At 36.6% G+C, this 24365-nt stretch overlaps 4 protein-coding genes and 1 long non-coding RNA gene across 14 annotated transcripts; 3 read left to right on the top strand and 2 right to left on the bottom strand.

Moving 5' to 3' along the window:
- The first annotated feature begins 882 nt into the window (after positions 1–882).
- LOC111449485 lies at positions 883–6751 on the top strand. 10 transcript variants are annotated; one of them, XM_023089396.1, is made up of 4 exons: positions 883–1034; positions 2267–2387; positions 2541–2587; positions 6500–6751. In XM_023089396.1, exons 1-4 carry the CDS (start codon positions 971–973, stop codon positions 6580–6582), a joined length of 315 nt encoding a protein of 104 aa, XP_022945164.1. In that variant the 5' UTR covers positions 883–970; the 3' UTR covers positions 6583–6751. The 10 variants fall into 10 exon arrangements, 1 of the variants encoding a protein (XP_022945164.1); XR_002711630.1 differs by lacking the exon at positions 2267–2387 and having other exon boundaries at positions 883–1998; XR_002711625.1 differs by having other exon boundaries at positions 883–2456.
- A 404-nt stretch (positions 6752–7155) lies between these two features.
- On the top strand, positions 7156–10636 carry LOC111449483 (cytochrome P450 78A5-like). Its single transcript, XM_023089394.1, has 2 exons — positions 7156–9753; positions 9850–10636. Exons 1-2 carry the CDS (start codon positions 8836–8838, stop codon positions 10447–10449), a joined length of 1518 nt encoding a protein of 505 aa, XP_022945162.1. The 5' UTR covers positions 7156–8835; the 3' UTR covers positions 10450–10636.
- Positions 10637–14388: 3752 nt separating this feature from the next.
- On the top strand, positions 14389–16187 carry LOC111449484 (REF/SRPP-like protein At1g67360). The gene is made up of 3 exons (XM_023089395.1): positions 14389–14542; positions 14631–14861; positions 15410–16187. Exons 1-3 carry the CDS (start codon positions 14414–14416, stop codon positions 15950–15952), a joined length of 903 nt encoding a protein of 300 aa, XP_022945163.1. The 5' UTR covers positions 14389–14413; the 3' UTR covers positions 15953–16187.
- Positions 16188–17706: 1519 nt separating this feature from the next.
- On the bottom strand, positions 17707–18892 carry LOC111449486. The gene is made up of 3 exons (XR_002711633.1): positions 18797–18892; positions 18129–18426; positions 17707–17948 (listed from the first exon to the last, which is right to left on the bottom strand). It is a non-coding gene; the product is annotated as an uncharacterized LOC111449486 (long non-coding RNA).
- Positions 18893–21233: 2341 nt separating this feature from the next.
- LOC111449223 (F-box protein At1g67340-like) lies at positions 21234–23063 on the bottom strand. Its single transcript, XM_023089026.1, has 3 exons — positions 22749–23063; positions 22471–22633; positions 21234–22347 (listed from the first exon to the last, which is right to left on the bottom strand). The coding sequence occupies exons 1-3, from the start codon at positions 23009–23011 to the stop codon at positions 21625–21627; spliced, it is 1149 nt and encodes a 382-aa protein (XP_022944794.1). The 5' UTR covers positions 23012–23063; the 3' UTR covers positions 21234–21624.
- Between the last annotated feature and the right edge of the window lie 1302 nt (positions 23064–24365).

Genomic DNA, 24365 nt, shown 5'->3' with positions numbered 1-24365 from the left:
TCCGAGAAATGAATATTGAAATAGAAGATAAGGGCAGGCACGAGAAAAGTTTTTCTAACCTCGACTCGTTCCATGAACATACTGCCCGAAAGACGACCGATCAAAGGAATTTGGTCACATTTTATTCATTCACATGGGTGAAAATCTGTCACTAGTTTTGCGATGTTGGATTTTCTAGCTAAGTTGAATTACTTGACTAGATCTAGGAGACCGACAATTTTGCTTTTGATTTGGGGGAACCCAACTGCTTTCAACCGAGATGGGAAAAAACATTGACCCGCAAACCTGTCTAAAAAGTGAGGTGAAGACCTACGCTCCTATTTAGGAAAGACTACTTTTCAAGCGGAATCAGACTGAATATCATAGTTTTTGAAGTGGCTAGATCAATCAAAAAACTCAGCGAATAGTCTCGTCTGACCTAGGGTCGCGTCGAGAGCATCGTCTTTGGAGACAATGTTCAAAGGGTCAACATAAAATTCCTCCCTCAGTCACAAAGAGGAGGCATATGAGCTGAGGTCGAGACACGATACCGAGATTGAATCAACCACCATAGTGTCACGACAACAGATTTCGAGGACTAAATTTTAAGTCATCCGTGCGACAGTGCGCATGGGAGGCCAACATGTGCCCCCATAGGTGAAACTGCAGAAGGATCATTGTGGATGCCTTAACATCAAACGATCCGTGAATGTGTTTGCAAACTTTTTGTGTCAAGGGGAGCATTCGTGCCCCCTCTAATGCCTAAACCAAACTCGGCGCAAGTCGTGCCAAGGAGTTCAAACCAGTAGGCTTGCCTCTTGCCCTGGTCTCGATGTACGAGGGGCAAACCATTCTTGTCGCATTATTCTATTAAAAGCTACCTTGTGAACAGAGGATCATGACATATTGAAAGTTCACCCGCAACGCCGAGTCTGAGAGAATATCCGTACTCTCATTTGATTTGCAGACGGTGGGATGATGAGCGCGAGAGATGAGGAATCAGAGAACTACGGAGATTATTCGGCGCTGCGCACACATTTCCTTCGCCGTCTCTGGTAATGCTTCTCTCAACGCTTCTTCTCTATTTGCCTGTTCTTAGACGCATTTGAATTAGCCTTCTTTAGGAATTACTGTAAGTTTCAGTCAGATGCAAGCCATAAGAATTCATCTGATATGGTGATTTAGCCTGTATAAGACTTGCGGTTAGTATCATTTTTCTCAGCCTCCGCAGGAGTGAATTAGAAAAGGAAAAACGTGGTAGAATAGGGAAAGATCTGGTCGGATACTATTTTTCTATGTTGTTCAGTGATATAATGGCTGATTTAGTGGCAATAGTTTCAAGTTTAAGCTTAAATTTGAACCTGATCATGTGATGTGTGGAACGCCAACTTGGATTGGCAAGGGAATCACTTGCATTGCATTTGCTTCAAGCTGAACGGAAATTATGACCGATTTCGTTCTACCTGACTCCTGCACAGATTAATCACGTCCTTTACGAACAAGACGCTTCCTCCATATGGATAATTTTCAAATTTTCAAATAGTTTTGGTAATGATTCTTGTCATCTATGTATGTACTGTCTTTTTAACTTGATGAAAATCATTGTATGGCTGATTGCCTCAGAATAACATTTGCATTTATGATCTCAGGAAGATAGGTTAAGAACATTAAAGCACCGATCAAGAACAGACCGACAAGTTTACATATATTTTCAAATTTCATGCCTTAGTTTAGTGCTCAGACGATTCTCAAAGCACAGAAACTTTAGTTCATATGTGGAGTAACTTCTAAACCATTAATAACGTTTGCTTCTAATGTCACTGTACAACAATCTTTATGTTATTAGTTGTATGTGCACACCTTGCTTTTTAGGATGCTTATTATGAAATTTTCACCAAGGACAGGATGCTCTAAGAGCTCTGTGGTATGCAGCTTATCCTGATCAAGAGCGTCAGGCGTGGTATCAGATCAATGGAAAGAAATTGGATGGCAGTGAAGAAATCCATCGACTGATTTTAGGTTGTTAATTTGCTACATGAGTTGAGGGCTCCTTTCATTGCTCTGAAAAGCTTTTACCTAATCCGAAGGATCTGGATTTATCTCTTTGGAGAATTTGCTGTTCTTAAGATCCTAAACTTCATTTGATACCTCTCATAAATTTTCAGATTCTTTTCACCTGAATGGGCCAACAAATTTATGAAATTAAGTTCAAAACTCCCAATAGATGACCGAGTATAGCATGCTATTACGCCTTTACTAATCCTTGTTGCCTTTTTTATGGTTTCAGACATCTTTCCAACGTCTGTTAAGGAAACAAGGAAGAAAACCAGCTGCTTAGGAATACCACTTTGCTTTTGCTGGTGTAAATATCACATTTATGATCATGCAAATGCTCGATCTAGATGGTTGTGAGTTGAAAATCCATTTCTGCGTAGTGACAGTTCACCAATGGAGCATCATTGCTTAATATTTTCTAAGTAGAGCACTGCCGTTTTGATATTTTATAGAAACTTGTATATTTTTTGAAAGAGAACTAAGGCAGCTCACCTTTTCAAATGCAGCAAACCAAGGACTTCTATCAGATCAGTGTTCCTTCAGATGTTGTCAGGTACATATCTAAACTTAATCCAGGAACATATCAAATATGAAGTTGTGCATGAATGCAAGAAACACAATTTTCTGATAACAGAGAATAATTTCATGTTGGAATGCCTAAGCTACGTGATGTTCTTTGTATCATTACAAATTTATCAGTACAGGTAGGTGATTTAATGTTGTGGCATTGTTCATGTAGATACTATTATGGATTTTAGTACTGGGAAATAGGATCTGAAGAAATTAGTTTTATAATTGCTTCTACATTTCACTTCCCCTAACGATCACAAGTTCATTCTTCAGCACAAGAATGGACCAATATTTTCCTATTGTTGAGAAGTTTGATTCAAATCTGAAGATTTCTTGCTTAATTTTCTATGGTTAACAATTATTTTTTTTTGCGAACATAAATATCTCATTGGTTAAATTAGTATTCCTACCTATTTTCTTTAAGATGTGAGATGCTATATTACAAAATGGCAATTATTGTCATTTTAATTTGGTGTAAATCCTATTTTGGTTTCTCCAACTTTCAAGTTTATTCTATTTGGTTATCAAATTTTCAAAATATTCATTTTGGTCATTTAGATTTATTCTAGGTTGATCCTGAGCTTTTAAAATGTTTAATTTAGCCCTATGAGATTTCTAAAAAGATAGGTTCGAGGATGTATACATGTTAATATAAACATAATTTCAAGTCATATGAGATTTCTAAAAAGATAAGTTTGAGTATGTATACATGTTAATATAAACATAACTTCAAGTCATATGAATCAGGAACAAATATTTGACAAGTTGATATTAGATGGAAAGATAATACGGTTATGACCAAAATAAACATTTTGAAAGTTTGACCAAAATGGAACTTGAAAGTTTACTAACTAAAATAGTATTTAATCCTTCTAAAATTTTCCAAATTTTGAATCTTATTAAAAAAGTTAAAAAATTATTTTGATTAAAGTACTTTTGAACTTATTTTTATTTTAGTCATTAAACTTAGTTTGAATTTAATTTTTGCCCAACTTGACAGCAAAAAAAAAAAACAGTAATGATATATATCCATTTAAGAAAAGATACGATATGAATATCATTTGAACATTTGTAGAGGAAAGATTAATATATATATATATAGTTAACCATAGACCAATTTAAGATTTAGTCAAAGTATATGAACTAAAATATCACCCAAAAAAAAAAAAAAAACAATAGGTCTGAGCATCTACTTTTAAACTCTTTTTTTTCTCCTAAAGGCTAAAGATATTTATTAAATAAAAATTTGAAGGGCATGCGGTTTCAAGTGCTTTTGTTACTGTGTACAAAGTAAAGCTTCTTTTGTCTCTTTTCCCTCTCTACTTTTTTTTCTTCTTGAATAATCCTGATGGTAGTCAATTCGCTGGAGGCTGTACTTGATAGGATGCACTACTTTCTGTTTATATTTTTTCTTTTGGGAGTTCGTCTGCAACTTACTTCCTGTCCTGCTAGTGATTTAAACTGTGATGATTGGTTCTAGTTTTGTTGTGTCCCCGCTCCTTTATGTGCCTATTATGAACAAGATTTTGCCTTAGATCCTTGCAAAAATTACTCTGTTCCTAGCAATGTGGGGTTATTGCTGCATATCCTGCAAGGAAAGATTTGATTTCGATATCTGCCGGATTCTTTTTGTGCGATTATGATTTGAAAACATATTGTTTGTCATAGATTCCTTCATTTGAAGCCTTGGTGTATAATTAACTGAACGTTATTCTTATTCCTAAGATTGCTTCTGATTACTTTACATATACGATTTGAGAAAAAAACATTTCCATATGCTTCAAAATGCATACCTTTTGGGCGTATCTAGATGCATGATTAGAGATTTAATAAAGAAAAAGTGGTAAAGAGAAACTTATTGGCTATTAAGCAGTGGCCATTAAGCTTGCACTACATGAAATAAGTTCTGGATTAAGCAACCTTTTTAATTTATTAAATACTTTGTTTCTTTATTCTGGGTGGCCCCGTACATATGGCTGCCACTTTTTGATGTTCTTATCCTAAGAAAGCAACATTTTTCCACAACAGTTCTTAATTTGACTGTATTTTACATTATACGAAGGTAGAGGAACTTTATCACTCGCCCAACCATGCACGTTCTTATCATAGCTAGCCTTTAGCCTTTCCCTATACAGTAGGATTAGGTTGTCTGGTGAGTTTAAGTTTAGTTAAAGGCTTGTGTGTTGGTTGGGGATGTTGAGGATTATTGAGAAGAGTAGTCTCGCATTGGCTAATTAAGAGGAAGATCATGAAAACACTATCTCCATTGGTACAAGGCCTTTTGAGAAAACTAAAAGCAAATCCTTGAAAGTTTATGCTTAAAGTAGACAATATTATACCATCCTGAAGGTTTGTGGTTTCTAACATGATATTAGAGTCATGTCCTTAACTTAGTTATCTCAATATAATTCTCAAGTGTCGAACAAAGAAATTGTGAATCTCGAAAATGTAGTCAAATGTGACTCAAGTGTCGAACAAATGGTGTATTTTGTTCGAGGGCTCCAGAGAAGGAGTAGAGTCTCGCTTAAGGGGAGACTGTTTGAGAGCTCTAGAGAAAGGGACCTCAGGAGTGACTCTATGGTGTACTTTGTTCAAGAGGAGGATTGTTGAGGATTATTGAGAGAAGTAGTCTCATATTGGCTAATTGAAGATCACGAGGACACTATTTTCATTGGTATGAGGTCTTTAAGAGAAACCAAAAGCAAATTCCAAAGAGCATATGCTCAAAGTGGACAATATCGTACCATCACGAAGGTCCGTGGTTTTTAATTGAAGACACCTTGGTGGTATTAGTAGTGTCAATGGACACCCTGGTATTAGTGGTGCGGATGAAGAAGATCTTGAGCACACCTTGCTACTAGTGGAAAGAAGCCTCATGGGAAGAAAGCAACAGATAACAGTCACGGGGGGTGGTCCAGCGACTGGGTTAGTGGATATAAAAAAGATTAGAATAGGGATATTATTCAAATGTAAAAGCTAGCCAGCATTCCGAATTCTGTTGCAGGGGGAAAATTCTTGATTCCTGTTAGTCGAGTTCTAATTGGTGGTCTTTGTCCCAAAATTATAATCACCAGCCTGGGAAAACCACAGGTCATTTAGCACGCCAGCGAATATGCGAGTAAGTGGGAGATTTTATATTCCCTGCTTTGAGCAAAGTAGAATCGTCATCCTCCCAAATTGAGAGATCCATTTTATATTATACAACCCAAGTAGAGGAAGCCACGCGTCTTGTTTGGCACATCCCAAGCTTGTACATATATTGGTATTGGAGCTCTTTTGTTGTAATAATATGATATGCAGTGTGGATCATAGGCCCCAATAATGGGGGGATGCTTTGTGGATGGACTGCTGGCGATTATTATATAGTGGGTGCTCCTGTCGGCTAGACTCTTCTTTTGTGCTGATTTATGTGTATTACTTATATGAGTGAGTGGGGTAAAAAGGGGCACTGCCACACAACATTTGTACGAGATGATGTAGTAACTGTGGGGCAGGGTGGCATCAAGCGGTGACATAATCATATGGATTTGACGGTTATTAGTGAATTGGCCCTTGTAAAATATATTGAACCTCAGCCCTTCACTGCTAACTTATCTTATGCTATTCTCAGTAGTATTGAATCCTGCACTAATGGATGTCATTGTGATTCCACTAAATGAGTTTCTGTTATATATGTCCCATTTTACCTTTTTTTTTTTTCTTTTTTTCTTACCTCTAACTCTTTAGTTGAGAGTTTATAACGTATCGGATCAGCGTGGGATCTATGAACGTAAGTATCCTAATTGCTCGTTGCCTATTTTAGGTAATAGTGGACTTTCTATTAGTTATTGGTCTAATTTTCTCATTTTCATAACATTATCTTCCTATTAATATCAATTTCTCTTATTTTCAATAGATGAAAGATTATTGGAGCAGTCGTCTGACCTTTTGTATCAGGTAGCATACACCAATTCATGTGCACAAAGGTACGAATCCTAGACGTTTATTAATATATATAGAGAGAGATTTAGAGAAGTCTCCATAACTTGCCCAACCAATTCATGTGCAAAAAGTTCTCCACTATTGATTTTATTATTATTTGTTCTACAAATTTATTGGTACATATTCAAAAATGTAGTTCAATTTATTAGACATTTAAATTGTTAAAAACCACGACTCTGTGTAATAGTATGATAGTCATTTTTTATTTCCTCAAAAGATTTCAAACTAATAGAGATATATTCATTACTTATAAATCCATGATCAACCTTTTAATTAGCAGATATGGGACTTCTCTTTCAACAATCCTCCCCTCGAACAAAGTACATAATAGAGCCTCTCCTAAGGCCTATGAAACCCTCGAACAACCTCCCCTTAATCGAGGCTCGACTTCTTCTCTATAGCCCTCAAACAAAGTACATTTTTTCTTCGACACTTGAGGCACTTTTGACTACACCTTCGAGACTCACAATTTTTTTGTTCAACATTTGAGGATTTTATTGACATGGCTAAGTTAATGGCATGACTCTAATACCATGTTAGAAACCACGACTCTCCATAATTGTATGATATTGTCCACTTTGAGCGTAAGCTCATGGGTTTGCTTTTGGTTTCTTCATAAAACCTCATACCCATGAAGATACATTCCTTACTAGTCCACGATCAACCCCTTAATTAGTCGATGTGAGACTCTTCTCCTAACAATTCTCAACATAAATCTCCGAATGATTCATCCTTATAAATGTTATTAATTCCTTTAATAGTAAAATTATCTTCAAGTTGGTGAGGCAAATAATCTTTCTGGCTAGAATTAGAAATGACCGTTTGGTTTACAAAGTGAACTAACTCGTCAGCTTAACAATAAAAATGGAGGGCAGATGTTTTGTCCAGAAGAACCCAAAAAAAAAAAAAAAAAAACATTGTGATGTGTAGCTTTACAACCTGTCCTTTCACTTTACTTTCAACTTTGTGAATAATATTTCATGTGTATCCCAAATAAGTATAATAAATTACTTGTTTTACTATTCATTATTGTGTTATATATGTGTATTATTATCAACTTATCATATTGATTAAAGAAATATTGTCAAGGACTTAAAAGTATCAATCCAACCTAACCAATGAAGCTACATGAATCCTCTAATCATGAACCCGAGATTAGAGGACCAATTAAATAGATGTTTTCTGTCTATTGTTCTGCTCATTTTTATTTCTGACTTTTAAAACATCCATTTGGGTCGTTGTAATTTTAAAAAGTAACCATTTTGATACAACAGTTTCGTTTTAGACCTTTATTTTAGTCCGCTTTTAAAAAGTCACAATTTTAGTGGGTAATTTAATCTTTTTTATCATAATTTTAGGATAATTTACTTACTAAGTTTGTATTACAAGATCTTTTTAGTTTGAATTTTGCTACGAAATTAATTAATTTTTGAAAGTGGGTGGACAAAATGAATGTTTTTAAAAAAGAAGTGGATGCCAAAATAAGTGCCACGTATTTGATTAACAAGATGCTTCTCCTGATGTCAGGCAGACAATTCTCCAAATTTTTTAAACCTTTTTTTTTTTTTTCTTTTCTTTTGGAATTATTATAGCATTAAAATCCAATTGCAAAATTAGGTAAATTCTGGGTTTTCCAAAAACCGGCATCCTTCGAACTGTTTTCCCTTTTGCCTTGGCTGTATGAAATGGTGTTATGTCTCCACTCACATTCCTGCTTTTTCCACAATATCAGCTCCCTTTTTCCTTTTTTTTCTTTTCAATATAATAAAATTTCATGTTTTTTTTTTCAAAAAAAAAAAGCTTTTGTTCCATATCGAGAATATTCTATGAAAATTTTAACACTAACCAATTGAATTGCTTGTGATGATTTCACTTTCGATCTCGTTAGTTACTCTTCACTAACCTCAGTTACAATATTATGTTTGTTCTGTATAGGTTGGATCTCGTTACATGTTTGAAGGGTAATTTTTAGATAGTTCTCGATTCTAAGCATATTATCTCGTTTTCTTGTTATGGGAAAGTTGGTTCTTACATAGGATTGAGAAAATGATTGCAAGCTCAAATTTGAAGCAAAAAGAAAGGCAAATCTATGCCCAAAAGCTTAACTATGGTTAAGGTGAGTAGTAACTGCAGGCTTAACCAGGATTAGTTCCCACGTACTATATAAACCACTCTCCACCTAAATCCCCATGCACTCCAAGTTTCCAACACATTGTCTTGCTATCCACAAACCTCTCTACTTCAAAACAAATGAAGCTTCTTATTCTTGCCACCCTCACAATAAGCTCACTCCTCTTCCCTTTCACCTTCCTCAATTTCCTCTTTTGCTCTCTCCTCGCCCTCTCTCTCAGCTTCTGGCTCATCCCCGGTGGGTTTGCATGGCGCAACCACCACCGCTCCTCCGCCAACCTTCCCGGTCCCTCTGGCTGGCCGTTACTCGGAACGCTCCCACAAATGGGGCCACTCGCTCACCGAAATCTTGCTGCCATTGCACACTCCTTCAAAGCCACTCGTCTCATGTCCTTCAGCTTGGGTACCACTAGAGCCATCATAAGTAGTCACCCCGACACGGCCAAGCAGATCCTCTGTAGCTCAGCTTTCTCCGACCGCCCCGTCAAGCAATCAGCTCGACTCATGATGTTCGAGCGAGCCATCGGTTTCGCTCCCAATGGAGTCTATTGGCGTAATCTTCGACGAATCGCTGCAAACCACATGTTTTCCCCACGAAGAATCTCCGACCTGGAAGGGCTCAGAAGAGAGGTCGGCGTTGAAATGACAGAGGAGATGTCGAGAAATATGGCCATTGACGGGGTAGTGAGGCTAAGAGAAGTCCTCCAGAAGCATACGCTGAAGAACATAATAGAGAGCGTGTTTGGAAGTGATTTTAAAACGGAAAGAAAGAACCAACTTAGTGAAATGGTGAGAGAAGGGTATGAATTGATAGCTATGTTCAATTGGGAAGATCATTTTCCGGTCAGTTTCTTGGATTTTGGTGGAGTGAAAAGGAAGTGCCATGAATTGGCGGGCAGGGTTAGTGTAGCAGTCGGGCAGATTGTTGAAGAGAGAAAAAGAGACAAAAATGAGGCGAAAAATGACTTTCTTAGTGCTTTGCTTACTTTACCAAAGGAGGATCAGCTGAATGATTCAGACATGGTGGCTGTTCTATGGGTAACATATTTATCACTCTATACTGAAATAAATATCGTATTATACCATATATTATAATTTTAAGGTAAAGTATTTTTTCATTAATATATGATGCAGGAAATGATATTTCGTGGAACCGATACGATTGCCATACTCTTAGAATGGATCATGGGCAGGATGATATTACACCCAGAAATCCAAGCCAAAGCTCGAGAGGAGATCGACACGTGCGTAGGTTCCAACAGGCACGTGCGTGATTCCGACATTCCCAACCTCCCTTACCTCCAAGCCATAGTAAAGGAAGTTCTCCGTTTACACCCTCCAGGTCCATTACTGTCGTGGGCCCGTCTGGCAATCCATGATGTCCACGTGGACAAGGTCTTAATCCCAGCTGGCACCACGGCAATGGTGAACATGTGGGCCATAGCTCATGACCCCTCCATATGGAAAGACCCATGGACATTCCGGCCAGAGCGGTTCATTGAAGACGACATGTCGATTATGGGTTCGGATTTGAGGCTGGCGCCGTTCGGTGCTGGGCGGAGGGCGTGCCCGGGAAGGGCGTTGGGTCTAGCCACTGTGCATCTATGGTTGGCCACTTTTCTGCAACGGTTCGAATGGGTTCCGTGTTCGACAAAGCCGGTTAATTTGTCGGAATGTTTGAAGCTGTCCCTTGAAATGAAAAAAGCTTTGGAGTGTTGTGTGGTTAGTCGGTGAATTTCTGTAGTAAAAAAAGGAAAATATATGCAGTGGGTTTGGAGTTGAAGAGGTTATTTTGGTGGTTAAAAAATATTTTTACGGCGACAAAAACCTCATGGAAAGTAGATTATTTGTGGTGTAAATTGCTTAATAACTGTGTTTTTATAGTAGGAAATAAGGCCCACGAAGATGCCAAGTTGTAATCGTCAAGTGTTTGTTGAACTGTGAAATAGATATGGTTATTGTTGTTCAATTCAACTATCTAATTGTCCGTTTTAGTTCGTTACGATCATAATTTCACGATTTTTTTAAAATACGTCGGTTAGGGAGAGGTTTTCACATTCTTATGCTTCGTTCTACTATTCAACCAAGGTGGGATCTCACGACCCACTTTTCCATTTTCTTATGATTATCACATTAGTTTCGAGTTTAAGTTAGCCAAAAGAATTTGGATGTAATAAGGATTTGATTGCCACCGTAAACCAAATCCGAATGATCTAGATTTCTATTTGGGCATGCATGACGCAAACATTTGCATAGATTGAAAGAAGAAAAGAAACAGCCCTACCTAGACCTATCTACTAATGATAAAGGAATCAAATAACGGAAAAAAAGAACTCTACCACTCTATTGAAGTTAAGGCCACTACACACAAAATCGATCTTTTTAGAATTAATGCGGTGTACAAATAGGAAATTGACAACTTTTGTCGTAGTATCTGTCTGTATTCAAAGAGAACCGATTCTGCCTTTATAAAAAAAAAAAAACCCCATATGATAGAATCGTAAGTGAACGAGTTGGCCTAGTCAATTCATCGAGGATTTTGGACATCTAAAGTGCTCTACTATGAGAAAGCCATGATCTTTACAACAAACGCTTTTTGGTTGAGGTATACTGAGTTGTCCTACGAGGGCGTTATTATATCAATATCTTATTAAAGCCACTTTGAATGGAGTGGGTTATACATATTGAGGGAATTGGATTTGAGTGGATAAACATGAGAGGGGGAAGAGGGGAATATGGGGCTTTTAAAAAAGGGGAAAGAATAGTAATTGATTGAAGAGAAAATCTTAAATGGATCTGTTTGGGTACAGCGTAAAAGCTATTCCCCTTTAGTTTTGCTTTTGTGACAAACCTACAAACACTCTTCAAATTCCAATACGCAAATACCCAACAAAAACCAATTTCATTAACTGCCGTCGGTTTCCTATTGGCTACTTCTCTCTCCCACTTTTCTCTTTTCTTTTATATATATATATATTCTTTCTAATATTTCAATATAGAAGAGTAAGGAGAGAGGTTCGTTGAATCTATGAGCGAGAATCTCGGTTTAAATGGAGAATGGAGAATGGAAAAGGGTACGGGAAGAAATTTCTAGTCGTTAGATTAAGAGGGTCAGGGACGGATATTATGTTCCCTATTCCCTCCCCGTGGAAATCACTGTTTAAATGGAGAATGAGCGAAAGAGTGGGAAGAAGCTTCTACTTGTTAGATTTATAGGGTCATGGATGGATGTTATATTCTCTATCTTCGTTCCCCCACGAGAATCCCTGTTTAGATGGAGAATGGGAGGAGTGGGAAGAAAATTCTTTACTCGTTAGATTAACAGGGTCAAGGATGGATATTATATTCCTTATCCCGTCCCCATGGAAATCACCGTTTAAATGGAGAATGGGCGAAAGAGTGGGAAGATATTTCTACTTGTTAGATTTATAGGGTCGGGGATGGATATTATATTCTCTATTCTCGTCCCCACAAGAATTCCTGTTTAGATGGAGAATGAGAGAAGGATTTTGAAGAGATGTCTACTCGTTAGATTAACTGGACAGGGATGGATATCATATTTCTCATCCCCATTTCCACGAGTTTCCCTGTGTTTAAACGGAGGAGGGAAGGAGTTGGAAGAGGTTTCTACTCGTTTGATTAACATGGTCAGGGATGGATATTATATTCTTCATCCTCGTCCTCCCACGAGAATCCCTGTTTAAATGGAGAATGAGAGAAGAAGTGGGAAGAGATTTCTACTCCTTGGATTAACAGGGTAAAGGATGGATGATATATTCCCATCTCCGTCTCCATGGGAATACCTGTTTAAATGCAGAATAGGAGAATGAGTGGGAAGAGATTTTTACTCGTTGGATTAACCAGGTTAGGGATGGATACTATCTTTTCATTCCCGTCCTCACGGAAATCCCTATTTAAATGGAGAATGGGGGAAAGAGTGGAAAGAAATTTCTACTCGTTATCGGAGTTGGATATTATATTCCCCATCTTTAAAGACAAAAACATGATATTTGAATGATATTATATATTTTTAGTATAAATATTAATTCTTAATTCGTTACTCAAAAGAGTCTTATAAAAATATTCTTTTATAATTATGTTATATTATTATTATTATTTTCATCCATTCTCAAAGCAAAGGTTTGTTTGAACATACTATAAACCAGAAGTTAGGGGTGTACATTCAACCAGACAACTCGGATCAATCCAACCCGAACTATAGGGTTGGGTTGGATTGGATTAGCATTTCGGGTAGGATTGAGTTCATTTTTCTAAACCCGAACTGAATCGGTTCAATTTTGGAGTTCATGGGCAAAACCCTCGAGAGCCAAACTTAAATATATAAAATATATTAGGAATCTTCGGGAAAAACCCTCGAAATTTTTCCTCATACAAGGTTTGCCATGGTATTTTAACCCATTTTCAAGAAATATTGGCATTTAGCCGTCTTTAATTTTATGACAATGTTGAACTATGTTAATATGTTTTTATTGATTTTTTTTTTTTTTTTTTGTGAATAATTATGGATTAACTTGCGTGTGTTTGTGAATTTTTAATCTATTTTATTTGTATCGAATAATTATAAATTATGGATAAATAAAATTAAAAAAAAAAAATTGACAATCCAACCCAAACCCAACCCGAAAATAGAGGGTTGGGTTAGGTTGGGTTGAGTTGGGTTACCAATCTAACCAACTCAAACTTTTAGATTGGGTCAAAAAAGTCCGTCCAACCCAACCCAACCCGGACTATATACACTCCTAGGAATCCTAGAATCCTAGAAGCTATTGGACAAATATTGGACTTCAATAAAACGGTCAGTAAGATGGGCTTTTATATTCTTACAATAGTTCAGAGTATTAATGGACCTGGCCCACTTCACTTGTTTTAAGTGGGCCTCAAGGAACGGACGTCAGTATGATGGGCTTTTAGCTCCTTAAAGTAGTTCACAGTATTAATGGGCCTGGCCCAAGCTTCACAAAAACATATTTTTCAGTGGGCTTCATGGAACGGACATCAGTATGATGGGCTTTTCATCATTGTATCTAACAGAAACGGTCCAAAACGTAAATGGGCCCAAGCCCAGATCAGTATGATGGGTCCAACTATATTAGAATTTAGCTCTTTTAATTTTAAATATTAGAATTAGTAATTATATTACGGTTGGATTTAAATAAATGAAATTTTTGTGAATAAAATTAGATGGGTTGATTTATGTTTACGACACATATATTTATTTTATTCTTTTATAATTTATTCTCCACTTAAAAATAATTTTTAATTATTGAGAATATAACTTTTCAAAATATACATGCAAATTAAGCTAAAAATTTTAATTAAATAGATGAACATAACATTTATATTTATAATAAATAAACTATGTACTAAATTTAAAATTAAAGTTTTATTATTTATAATATTCGTTAATAAATAATTGTGTATTATTAATAAATGACAATAACCGGTATTTAATAGGATTATAAACATGGGTTTCAGTTAAAACGTTACAGGTGTGGGCTGCGCATGTCATCTATTGCCACGTGTCCGTCTAGAAACATCTAGCGCACACTGGAATATGGAGTGCACAGTAAAATTACGTGCTCCCATCCCTACGGCGTGGCCCACTCTTATCAAATCCTTTCACCCATTATTATTGAGATTCTGCTCAAATTTGGCGTATTCTCACGTTGACCGTTGGATGAGCGCCCAACCAAAATCCAACGAACGGATCCGCTATTCGCCTTCGTATAAATTGGAAAGCTGTTTTGATCTTTCGATATCTTTTGGAGCGGTGAAGGAAGTACTGGAGACGCAAACCTACTACATTGTAAGGTTTTTTAAAGAAATTTTTGTTGTTCATTTGTTTTTTTGTGTTTTTCGAAGAAGTTGTGATTTTAATTGATTGGAATTTATAGATGGAGAACGATAGCAGAAATCTGGAGTTGAAGCATCTAGGTTTTGTGAGGATCGCTGTGATTCAGACGATTGCGTGTGTTACGAATCTGTATGATTACGCGAAGCAGAACTCCGGACCTTTGAGATCGGCGGTTGAGAATGTGGAGAGTGCTGTGAACACAGTCGTAGCGCCTGCTTATGAAAAGCTCCGAATCGCGCCTGATGATGTTCTTCTTTTTCTCGACGAGAAGGTATTCTTCACTTTTTCTAATCGATTGGACTTGTCTTTACGCCTATAGATGGCTTTCTATCAATTTACATTAGTTTTTAGTTTGTTTTTATGATTCGATCGACTTCGATCTGACTGGTTACTGATTTGATGGCGGTCTTGCAATCTAGATTAGTAAGATGAATTTAGTTTTCCAGCCTTCTATTATGATGAGATTTTGAAAATTTAGTTTCAATTCAATTATTTTCATCTGAAATGGAACTAAAACATTGTTTATGAGGGATGAAATTTGTATATGTTCTCACCTAGTTGATACGGATGAAATCTGAATTTCAACGATCAGTTTAGTTTTTCAACCACTAAGAATATCCTTTTTCTTTTCCTTGGCCGACGTTGCTAGTCGCTTCCCTTCCTTCCCAACGGAACTGGATTAGTGAAAGTGAAATGCTGAATTGGTTCACAATTGTTCAAGGAGCCTTTTAGAGTCTACAGTACTAATCAGTGTTCTTTGGGATAACGATTCGTGTCTGAAACGAACGTTTTTCAATTCTGTTTGTGAATTCGTTGCAGGTTGACAAAGCAACATACGAGTTTGATAAATCTGCTCCTCCATTGGCAAAACAAGCCGTTCAAATTACGCAGCATTTAGTCCAAAAGGCTGCTCGAACAGGGCAAGAACTTGTGAACCAGTTTCAAACTAGTGGACCACGCGCAGCATTTCAGTATGCAGCTCAGGAGTACAAGCAGCTGGTTCTAAACCAAGGAGTGAAGATTTGGGCAGGGCTGAACCGGGTTCCATCGTTCCACAAGTTCGCAGAGAAGGCAGTGCCATCGGCAGAACAGTGGTTGGAGAAGTACAACTGCACGGTGAAAGAGATGAGGCAGAAGGGGTACTACGTGTTTGCCTATCTTCCTGAAGTTCCTGTGAGTGAGATAGCTAAGGCATTTAAGGAGGGGGAAGCGAAGAACAAGGAAGAAACACCTCCTCCTCCTCCACCACCTACTTCTGAACAAGCTCCTCCTCCTCCACCACCTACTTCTGAACAAGCTCCTCCTCCTCCACCTGAGAACAAAGTGAGTTCAGAATCCGAATTGGATTCAGGTTCAAATTAGAAAATGGTTTGTAGTTTCTTCATCATCTGGGTTGCTAGATTGTGTATGGTTCATGATGTAGGAGCACAATGTGTTAATGATATGAACAGCAGCTATGGAAATTTCAAGAAGTTTGAAGCCTTGGAAGGCTGTAGACAAGTGTGAATGGCTCTTGATGTTGATATGGCAATGTCTGAATGATGTTATGTGAACAAGTAACTGAAAGTTCTAGAATGTGATGCATTTGAATGGTGGGTTCGTAGAGCTTTTTAAACCTATCAAAATGGAATCTTTTTCTTGGATGATTTTAGAAAACCTCACCCTACTTTTTTTAATTTTTTTTTTTTTTTTATTATCTCTCCTTCCACTTTTTTCGGGTTATTTAAACTTTGTCTTTTAACTAAAATAAATAAGTTTCAATAGTTATTTTAAATTTTTTTTAAAAAATAAAAATATCATAGTTTTGAAGGTAAACGGTTTTTTTTTTACAAATGGTAAGTAACTCTAAAAAAAAGCCTTATTACTATCTTTTATTCTTTTCAAAGCTTCAAAAAGTTTTAAGAACGCTCATAATTTTAAAATTTGTAGTTATGTTTGCGTTAGGTGGGTGCCCAAAATTGGTTTCACTCACCAATTTTCGTTCATCTAATGTCCTCTGCTTTTTCGCTCCGTTCTAATGCAGTTCTAAATAGTTGCTTTCGTTTTGAAGTTTTTTTCTCTTTCCAATATCTTACTATTTTCTAAAAGGGAAAAAGGGTGGTACCACGGTACATGTGGATTTAAATTGAAACCAATTGAAACTCTCGTTTTAAGCACATGTATATATTATCTTCAAACTTTTATATATTGGTTTTGAAAGTATAAAATGAGTATTTTTTATAGAAAGATATTTTTTAATTTTAAAAGTATTTTTTAATTAAAAAAATATAATTTAAAGGTGTTTATGATTTTTTTTTTTAATTTAAAAATATTAATAAGACTTTAACAATATTTTTTTAAAAAATAATGCATTTTATTTCTGAACATCCAAAACAAAATCTGAGCCATTAGATTATCAAACATCTTAATTTTAGGTATCTTAAACAAAACTAAATAAAACCTTATATAACATTTGACAAACATCTTAATTTTATATATCTTAAACAAAACCATAAACCAAGATACTCGAAAATAAGATACCCAAGAACGTGTAGCATAAAAATGCTATCATAATTTTATACAAATACATAACTTACCTATTTATTTCCTAGAATGACTTCCAACAATTTAAATACATTCATTATCTTTTAATAATTATTAAAATTAATGGAATTAATTGTTGTTTGTTTTTATTAAGTAAAATTATTTAACATGAAACTAACTAATTAAAATTATATTTGATTCTCTCTTATTTTTCTTCTATTTCTTCTACCACCCCATTTATAAACCATTTGAAAAGGATCGATAAATAAAGATTAAAATTTTTAAAAAAATAAAATAAAAAACAAATAACCAAAAGGGATCTACAAATAAAGTAAATCAAACAGAAAAAAGGTTATATGCCATAAAAGAAGAAAATATAACTAATCAAAGAACAACAGTATAAAAAAAAAATCATATTAAAAAAAAGACAACAAAACAAAAGGCAAGAAAAACAAAATAATAGAAAAAGACAAGAATCTAAATTGGGAAAAAATTGAGAAAAAAAAAACAGTTAACAATACATGAACAAACAAAAAAAACAGTTAAAAAAAAGTAGATTTAGGAACTTTTATGAACAAACAATACAGTTAACCTCAACTAAACAAAAACCTTTATTTTAATTTGTTCTTACTAATCAATCGAGGCTGTTTACGTTACTCTTTGTCAGAAAAAACAATGAGCTCAAAACGCAAACCAGCCCGTTTATTAAACAACAACAAACCACAAGGTGTTCAACAACACAACGTGAAATTAAAACAACAAAAAACATACGTTCAAACAATTGCTCGAGAGCTTCCCAGTTTCCACCTGCAATTTCAGAGCTCTTGCGAGTATTCTGCATAGTATTTCAAGAACAAAATCAAAGGGGTCTATCTAAGAGCCATCTCTCTCCAAACCCATTCCCATTTATAAGAATTAAGACTATGAAAGTTAACTGAAAAATAATGAAGGTTTCAAGTTCCAATCAGTGCTATAATGAAATCAAAGTGGACAGGAAAAAGCTTAGAAACAGAACCTTCATAAATCACTTGGAGTTATTGTGGATGTCCTGTAGCATGTCATCATAAGGATCCCTTCTACCAGGAACCTGGCTAATTTGTGCATCCCAATGCAGCTGAGCATTGTGGCGGTCAAACGTCCAAAATCCGTAAGGACGGAGAGGATAGCTCCACATCTCCTTCGTCTTTTGGCATCGGTCCTTTACCGCATACAGGCGCTCTCGGAATTTGCGATCCCTCTCTTTTGGATCCTCCATAATTCTTAATACCAAATTCTCGGCAAACTCCATGATGAACTTCATTTCTAATTTCTTCCTGATAAATTAACGGGAAAAATGCCGAATAAACAAATCATCCAACACGAAATTCACTTAAGATGCCGATTTCCACACAAAAAATATAACAACATAGTTCTATAATGAAAATAGATTTAGGTGAATCAGAAACATAATTTAACCAAAACTATCAGGATCATCGGAATCCACTCTAAATTTCTTTCATCGTTCCAGAGATTACCGAAACAACAAACCAGATCTAAAATTTCTCAAGTGAAAGCCCTAGGTTAACCAAAGACGAAAAAATTGCAAAAATGCTCGAGCAGATTTCCAAATTCAACCGAACAAAAACTAATTAAAGCAGCGATAATATGTTGCGAAATAGAATCCAAAATTAATCGAACGCTTACCTTCAAAATCGATCGAGGAATTGAGATTTCTTCCACAGTAGACGTCAACCAACAGTTCACCACTCGCAGAAATGGACTCGAAGAAGGAGCAGAACCCGTACAATCCCCATTAATTTCATTTAAGAATGGGCCATACAAGGGCTCATGTTCAATGTACTTAAGGCCCATAGGCCCAATTACAGTCGGTCTCGGTCTAGTGCCGGCCTCAAATTCCTGAAACCAGTGCCAGGCCCGTTCAACTAATTGGGTACCGACACGGTTGGATCTTACGGCCCATTACGGCCCATACCTTTTATCTTATAAATGTACAAGTGTGTCTATTTATAATTGTATCGAATTAAACCACATGCTCTACTGGTTGTGCAAGCCTCCGTCAATTCCTTTCAGTTTCGTTTTGTGGCCGTACTCTTTAGATGGAGTGTTTCACGCGTAACCTAGGTGTCACAATCGCAGTTTTATTGTAAGCGGACTTTTGCCGTTGTGAGACATTCATTCCCAATACCGAGTGAGTCAAGTCAATTTAGACTCACGTCGCCTACGGTTGAGCAAAGTATGTTCTAGCCTCTGAGCTCGTTTTGAGAAGAAGGTTTTAGAAAATGGGACAGAGAGATTTTTGAAAGAAAGATTGAAAGCAACTGTACATGGCTATAAGCAAAGAAAGAATCACCACGACTTAAATATTATATAACTTGGGGTAGGAAAAATCGACGAATAATTGCATCCCCCTAGAGTACATTTCGAGGCAATTTAGGTCTGGAAGGCCTAGACATGATTACTCCGAACGGTCGTACAAGATATTGGTGGAAGGGGTTGTCGACTAGTCGCATTGCCCTACAGTACATTTCGAAGTGATTAAGGTCTGGCAGATCTAGACATAGATTTCATCGAATAGTCATACAAACAAAAAAATACAATAGTAAGGCAATACAACATGAAATCAAATAAAAGATTTGACGTGGCTTGGGTATGTAGCAACGGACAACATGCCCTAAACAAGCATGACCGTAACATTTGAGCCCTTAATCCGCGTAAAACAAGAGTAAATACTCATCGCTTAGGCCGTAACATTTTGACTATTCAGGTATCTAATACATTTCATTTGTAACGACCCAGATCCACCGCTAGGGAAAGCCCAAAGAGGACAATATCTGCTAGCGGTGGATCTGGGTCGTTACATCATTATTCTATTTATGCGTACAATAAACAATATATTATTCTATTTAAATACGATAAAGAATCTAGCTCACATTATCAAAGCTAAAATATGCAAATAAAAGTTTATAAAAGGCCACCTAAGCTTGTGCATACAAACCAGTTCGACTGGATTGAACCATCCGATCCAACCAAACTAGGTTAGACCAGTCATCTTTAACCTTTACACATTTATTTGCCAGCAAACCTTCAACGTTCTCCAACTCGTGTTCAAGGCTACAATGGCTTTCAACCCCATCAAAAAACTTGTGGAACACTTCGATACGAACCTATTAGGACAAGAATCATGCATTTTTATTACGAATAGGCTACAATGGCTTTCAACCCCATCGTAAACTTCATCTTCTCGATGCATTTTTGTTAGACCGCAAGGCCTTCTATAAAGTTGTGCTCTGCAGCACGAACGTATAGAAATATAAATCACCAAATTTTATAGAACGTAAGTAATCAATCAGAAAAAGAACGTGAGAGATGAAATTATCGACCCGAATATTTAGTAAAGGTGAAGTCAATGAAGAATGGCCCCAACAAATAAAAAGCAAAGCAATTTGCAAATGAATGGATATGAATTAAAGAATTTGGTCTACAAAATTTGCCAATGCCCTTCCCTTTTAATCTCCCCATTAAATATATTTATTTATTTCAAACACCAATATCCAATCCCCAAAATGCCCTCATTGCATTATTCATCCATAAATCCCTCCACATTATAAATTTTTAAATGCTACTTTGTATAGATTAATCTCTCGACCTAATAAAGTTTGACTAAAAACGTCAACGAAATTGTATGTTGACAGACAGACCTTCCCCATCCCTGCAAATTTTTTTTTTCTTGCAGAGACCGGAATAGGAATCTCTAAGGACAGGAAGACCTTCCTCGTCCCCGCTAATTCTTCAAAAAAAAAAATTCAAAGATCATAATAGAGAATTCCCGAGGTCGGGAGACCTTCACCATCCTCGCAAATTCCTTTTTTTTTTTTTTTTTTTTTTTTTTTTTTTTTTTTTTTTTTTTTTGCACGAATCGGAATAGGGAATACGAGGGGCGGGATGGAGAGACCTTCCCCATCCCCTCGTTTTGTTTTTTTTTTCTTCGCATGGATCGGGACACGATATCCCCGAAAAATTTGCAAGAATTAAGTTCCCACGAATAATAATTTTTCTCCATGTTTTTATTTTTGTAATTTTTATAATTACCAAAAAAAAATGCAACAGAATAAAAAATATAGAAAAAAAAACTTTTTTAATTTATAATATTAATAACTGAAAAAAAAGGGAAGGATTGTAAAATTCTAGTCGCTGTATGGTACAAAAATTAGGCTCCAGAACTTCCCTAAAAAAAAACCGCCGCCGCCGCCCGCCGCCCTGTACAGAAAAGGACAAACAAATCTCCGCCGCGCCTATTCGCTGGCCATGGTTACATCAGATAATTAATTTCTCCGACAAAAAACGGCCTCCACGCTTTTCTTTTTTATTTTTTATTTTTTTTTATTTTTTTATTCTCTCGCTTTACTTTTACGTCTCCTCGACTAAATTTCACGAGAAGCCGCCATCGTTTACAACCGGCAACCGGCTACTGTCAATTCCCCTTTTTAATTTTCGAATTATTATTTTTTTTTTCAACTTTCGGCCATGATATCATCGGCCCCACCGTCGCCGTTATCATCAACCCAACGTTCAACCGGCGCACAATCCATCTTATGGCGGAGTTTCCAATCCAGCGCCTGACACGCACGTGAGCAGTAATTTACAGAGCCACAAACAGAACATCGACGGAACTCATGCTGTCTCGTTTCCGGCCGTCCACATCCCACGTGCGAACACATCCTCAGCCCAATCCCCGGCGACTCCCCACGTGCCCCAAACCACTCCGCCATAAACCGACTCACCGGATGCGCTTCCGGCGCCGGGATATTACAACCGAAATCGCTTAACAACGGACATCCCGAGCCCGTTACGTGCCGGTGTGGAACGTGAGGGTTCCACGTAACACAACACCGTGATGCAATAACCGAAGAACCCGCCTCCGACGAGAGCACGGCGGCGAGTTCACGCGCGTTGGCCTGGACAAGAAACCGACGACCCTCTGTTATATTCTGACGAACGCCGTAACCGTCTTGAAGACAATGCCCGAGTTCTCTCAGCGCGTCGATGTGACCGAGAAAAGCAGCACGTGCGCATAAAGCAACTCCGGCACGGAGATCCTTATCGCTTTTGGAACCGCCGCTGCCGTTGAACTGAATGACAGCGAGTGAGTAAAGCGCCGGCGCGTGGGAACAAATCGCCGCTTTAGCCATCAGCGAAGCTCCACTTCCTCTGTTTTGCAAACAGTAGAAACGAATCTGTACGGCCATTCCCCAATTTCGAATTAATTTTTAAAATCGGAAAATAAACGGAATTTTCATAGCTTACAAAATGAAATTAGAATAAATTTAAATTAATATATATATATATATATAACTAACCATGCCGAGGGTATAACTGGCATCAATATTTTCGGCGTCGGAACACCGCTTGAGAAACCGATGAGCGGATTCAGACCAATTCCGTGCCTTAATTGCAAACGTCTTCTGGGAAGCTTTGGATAAAACTATGGGAATAAGTCCTAAATTATTTAATCTTTTGCATCTGCAACAAATAATAACAAATTTTAAATTAAACCCATTACCAAAATTAAACCTAAAAATAGATTGAACCAATAAAATTTAAAAAAAAAAAAAAAAAAAAATGATAAAAGGCGTACGTTAGCAAGATGTTGATGAAATCGGAGGGGGAAGAGGCGGCGGAGCTGAGTTTAGAGAGAATCGAAATGACGAGGTCGTCAGGCAAGGAATCAAACAAATCGGAAGGCGGTGGCGGAGTGATTTGTGGAGAGAGCTTGGTTCGTTTCCGACAAAAATGGGGGCGGCGGTCGGCGGCGACATCGTGAGTTCTTTTGCGATGACGGGTGTCGGAGCAGAGGGTGGTTTCAAGTCGAGGGTAACAGAGGCCTGTTCGAGTTCTCATGGATGAATCCGATGTGGGTTTCTCTCTTGTTGTGGTAAAAGAGAAAAAGCAAATCCGGTGGTTTATATAGTCGGATGAAAGTATTAACACTGCGAGCCCTTCACGACATGATACCCAGCTGTCGGTAACATGGAAATTTTATGCTATTTATTAATATTAATATTAATATTTAATTTGTTTTAGTATTATTCTTTTTGGCACATGTTTGTTGCATTAATTTATTCTAATTATATCAACAAAAATGTTGACTGAAAAATTATGAAGCTATTTTAAAGCAAAATAAGGTATTTTCCGATGAAATTTTCCCCAACGGTTACAGTGAATATCCTGAATATTGTTGAATTAATTAATTAATTAATTAGGGTTTTTTTAAAATAGAAAATTAATAAATAAATTCCGAAACCGACAACGTTTCCCAGTGTTTACTGTCTTGCTGACATTATATACGTAACATTCCCCGGTGAGGTCACTTTAGGAAAACAAAAAATGTTGGGGATAAAATTGGTAATAAATATTAAATTAAGTTGAGATAAAGTAATAATAAAATCCGCGGAAATGACGTGGATCTATTGAAGTGATATTGACCACTCATGAAACACCATGTGGACCCCACCTGTCCTACTCGTGGCTGCCTCTCCAAGTAGAGACCTCTTTTTTTTTTTGGAATTGGTGTATTTATCGGTGGGGTCCCACATCGGAAGTGTCCGTGTTTGAGTTGCCTACCACGAAATCAACGTACTGGATTCCCTGATCTTTTAAGATCAAAACGCTTGATGAACTTATAGCCGTTGGATTCGATTTAAAATGAAAGGAATATGTTGGAAGGGGTCAAAAACGTACAAAATTAATTAATTTAAATATGGTCGCTTTCCTTTCCGTATAAAAGGAGATTTTCCAGAGATTTGTGTTTTTTAGCGTTTGGACTGAATTTATTTAATCCTCCGCCCACTCTCTTTCGCATATGATTGGACTCAATTTCTCCATTATTTAAATAAATAAATAAAAACCCATATTTATTTATTTATTTATTTCGATTAATATTGAATTAAAATTTTATAATTAATTGAGATATTTAAGGAATTGGATTAGGCTCTCATTGACTGACACGTGGATAGATAGCAGCGTCTGGCTGTGCCTCCAAGATAACGCCACGTCATTCTCCGTCTCAAAGCAACTGATTCCTTCTCCTCCTCGGTCATAAAGACAACAATAATAAATAATAAATAATAAAAATAAATAAATAAATCCTTTTGTACTGTCGATTGTACCCTTAGTTTTTATTCCTTTTTTTTTAAACTATTGGAAAATAAAAGATATTAATTAATTATTTATTTATTTATTAAAAAAAGAAAAA

The sequence above is a fragment of the Cucurbita moschata genome, unplaced genomic scaffold (genome assembly GCF_002738365.1).
Source record: "Cucurbita moschata cultivar Rifu unplaced genomic scaffold, Cmos_1.0 Cmo_Scf00011, whole genome shotgun sequence".
Lineage (NCBI taxonomy): Eukaryota > Viridiplantae > Streptophyta > Magnoliopsida > Cucurbitales > Cucurbitaceae > Cucurbita > Cucurbita moschata.
The sequence above is the reverse complement of the archived record's forward strand: the minus strand, read 5'-3'. Positions and strand labels throughout refer to the sequence as shown.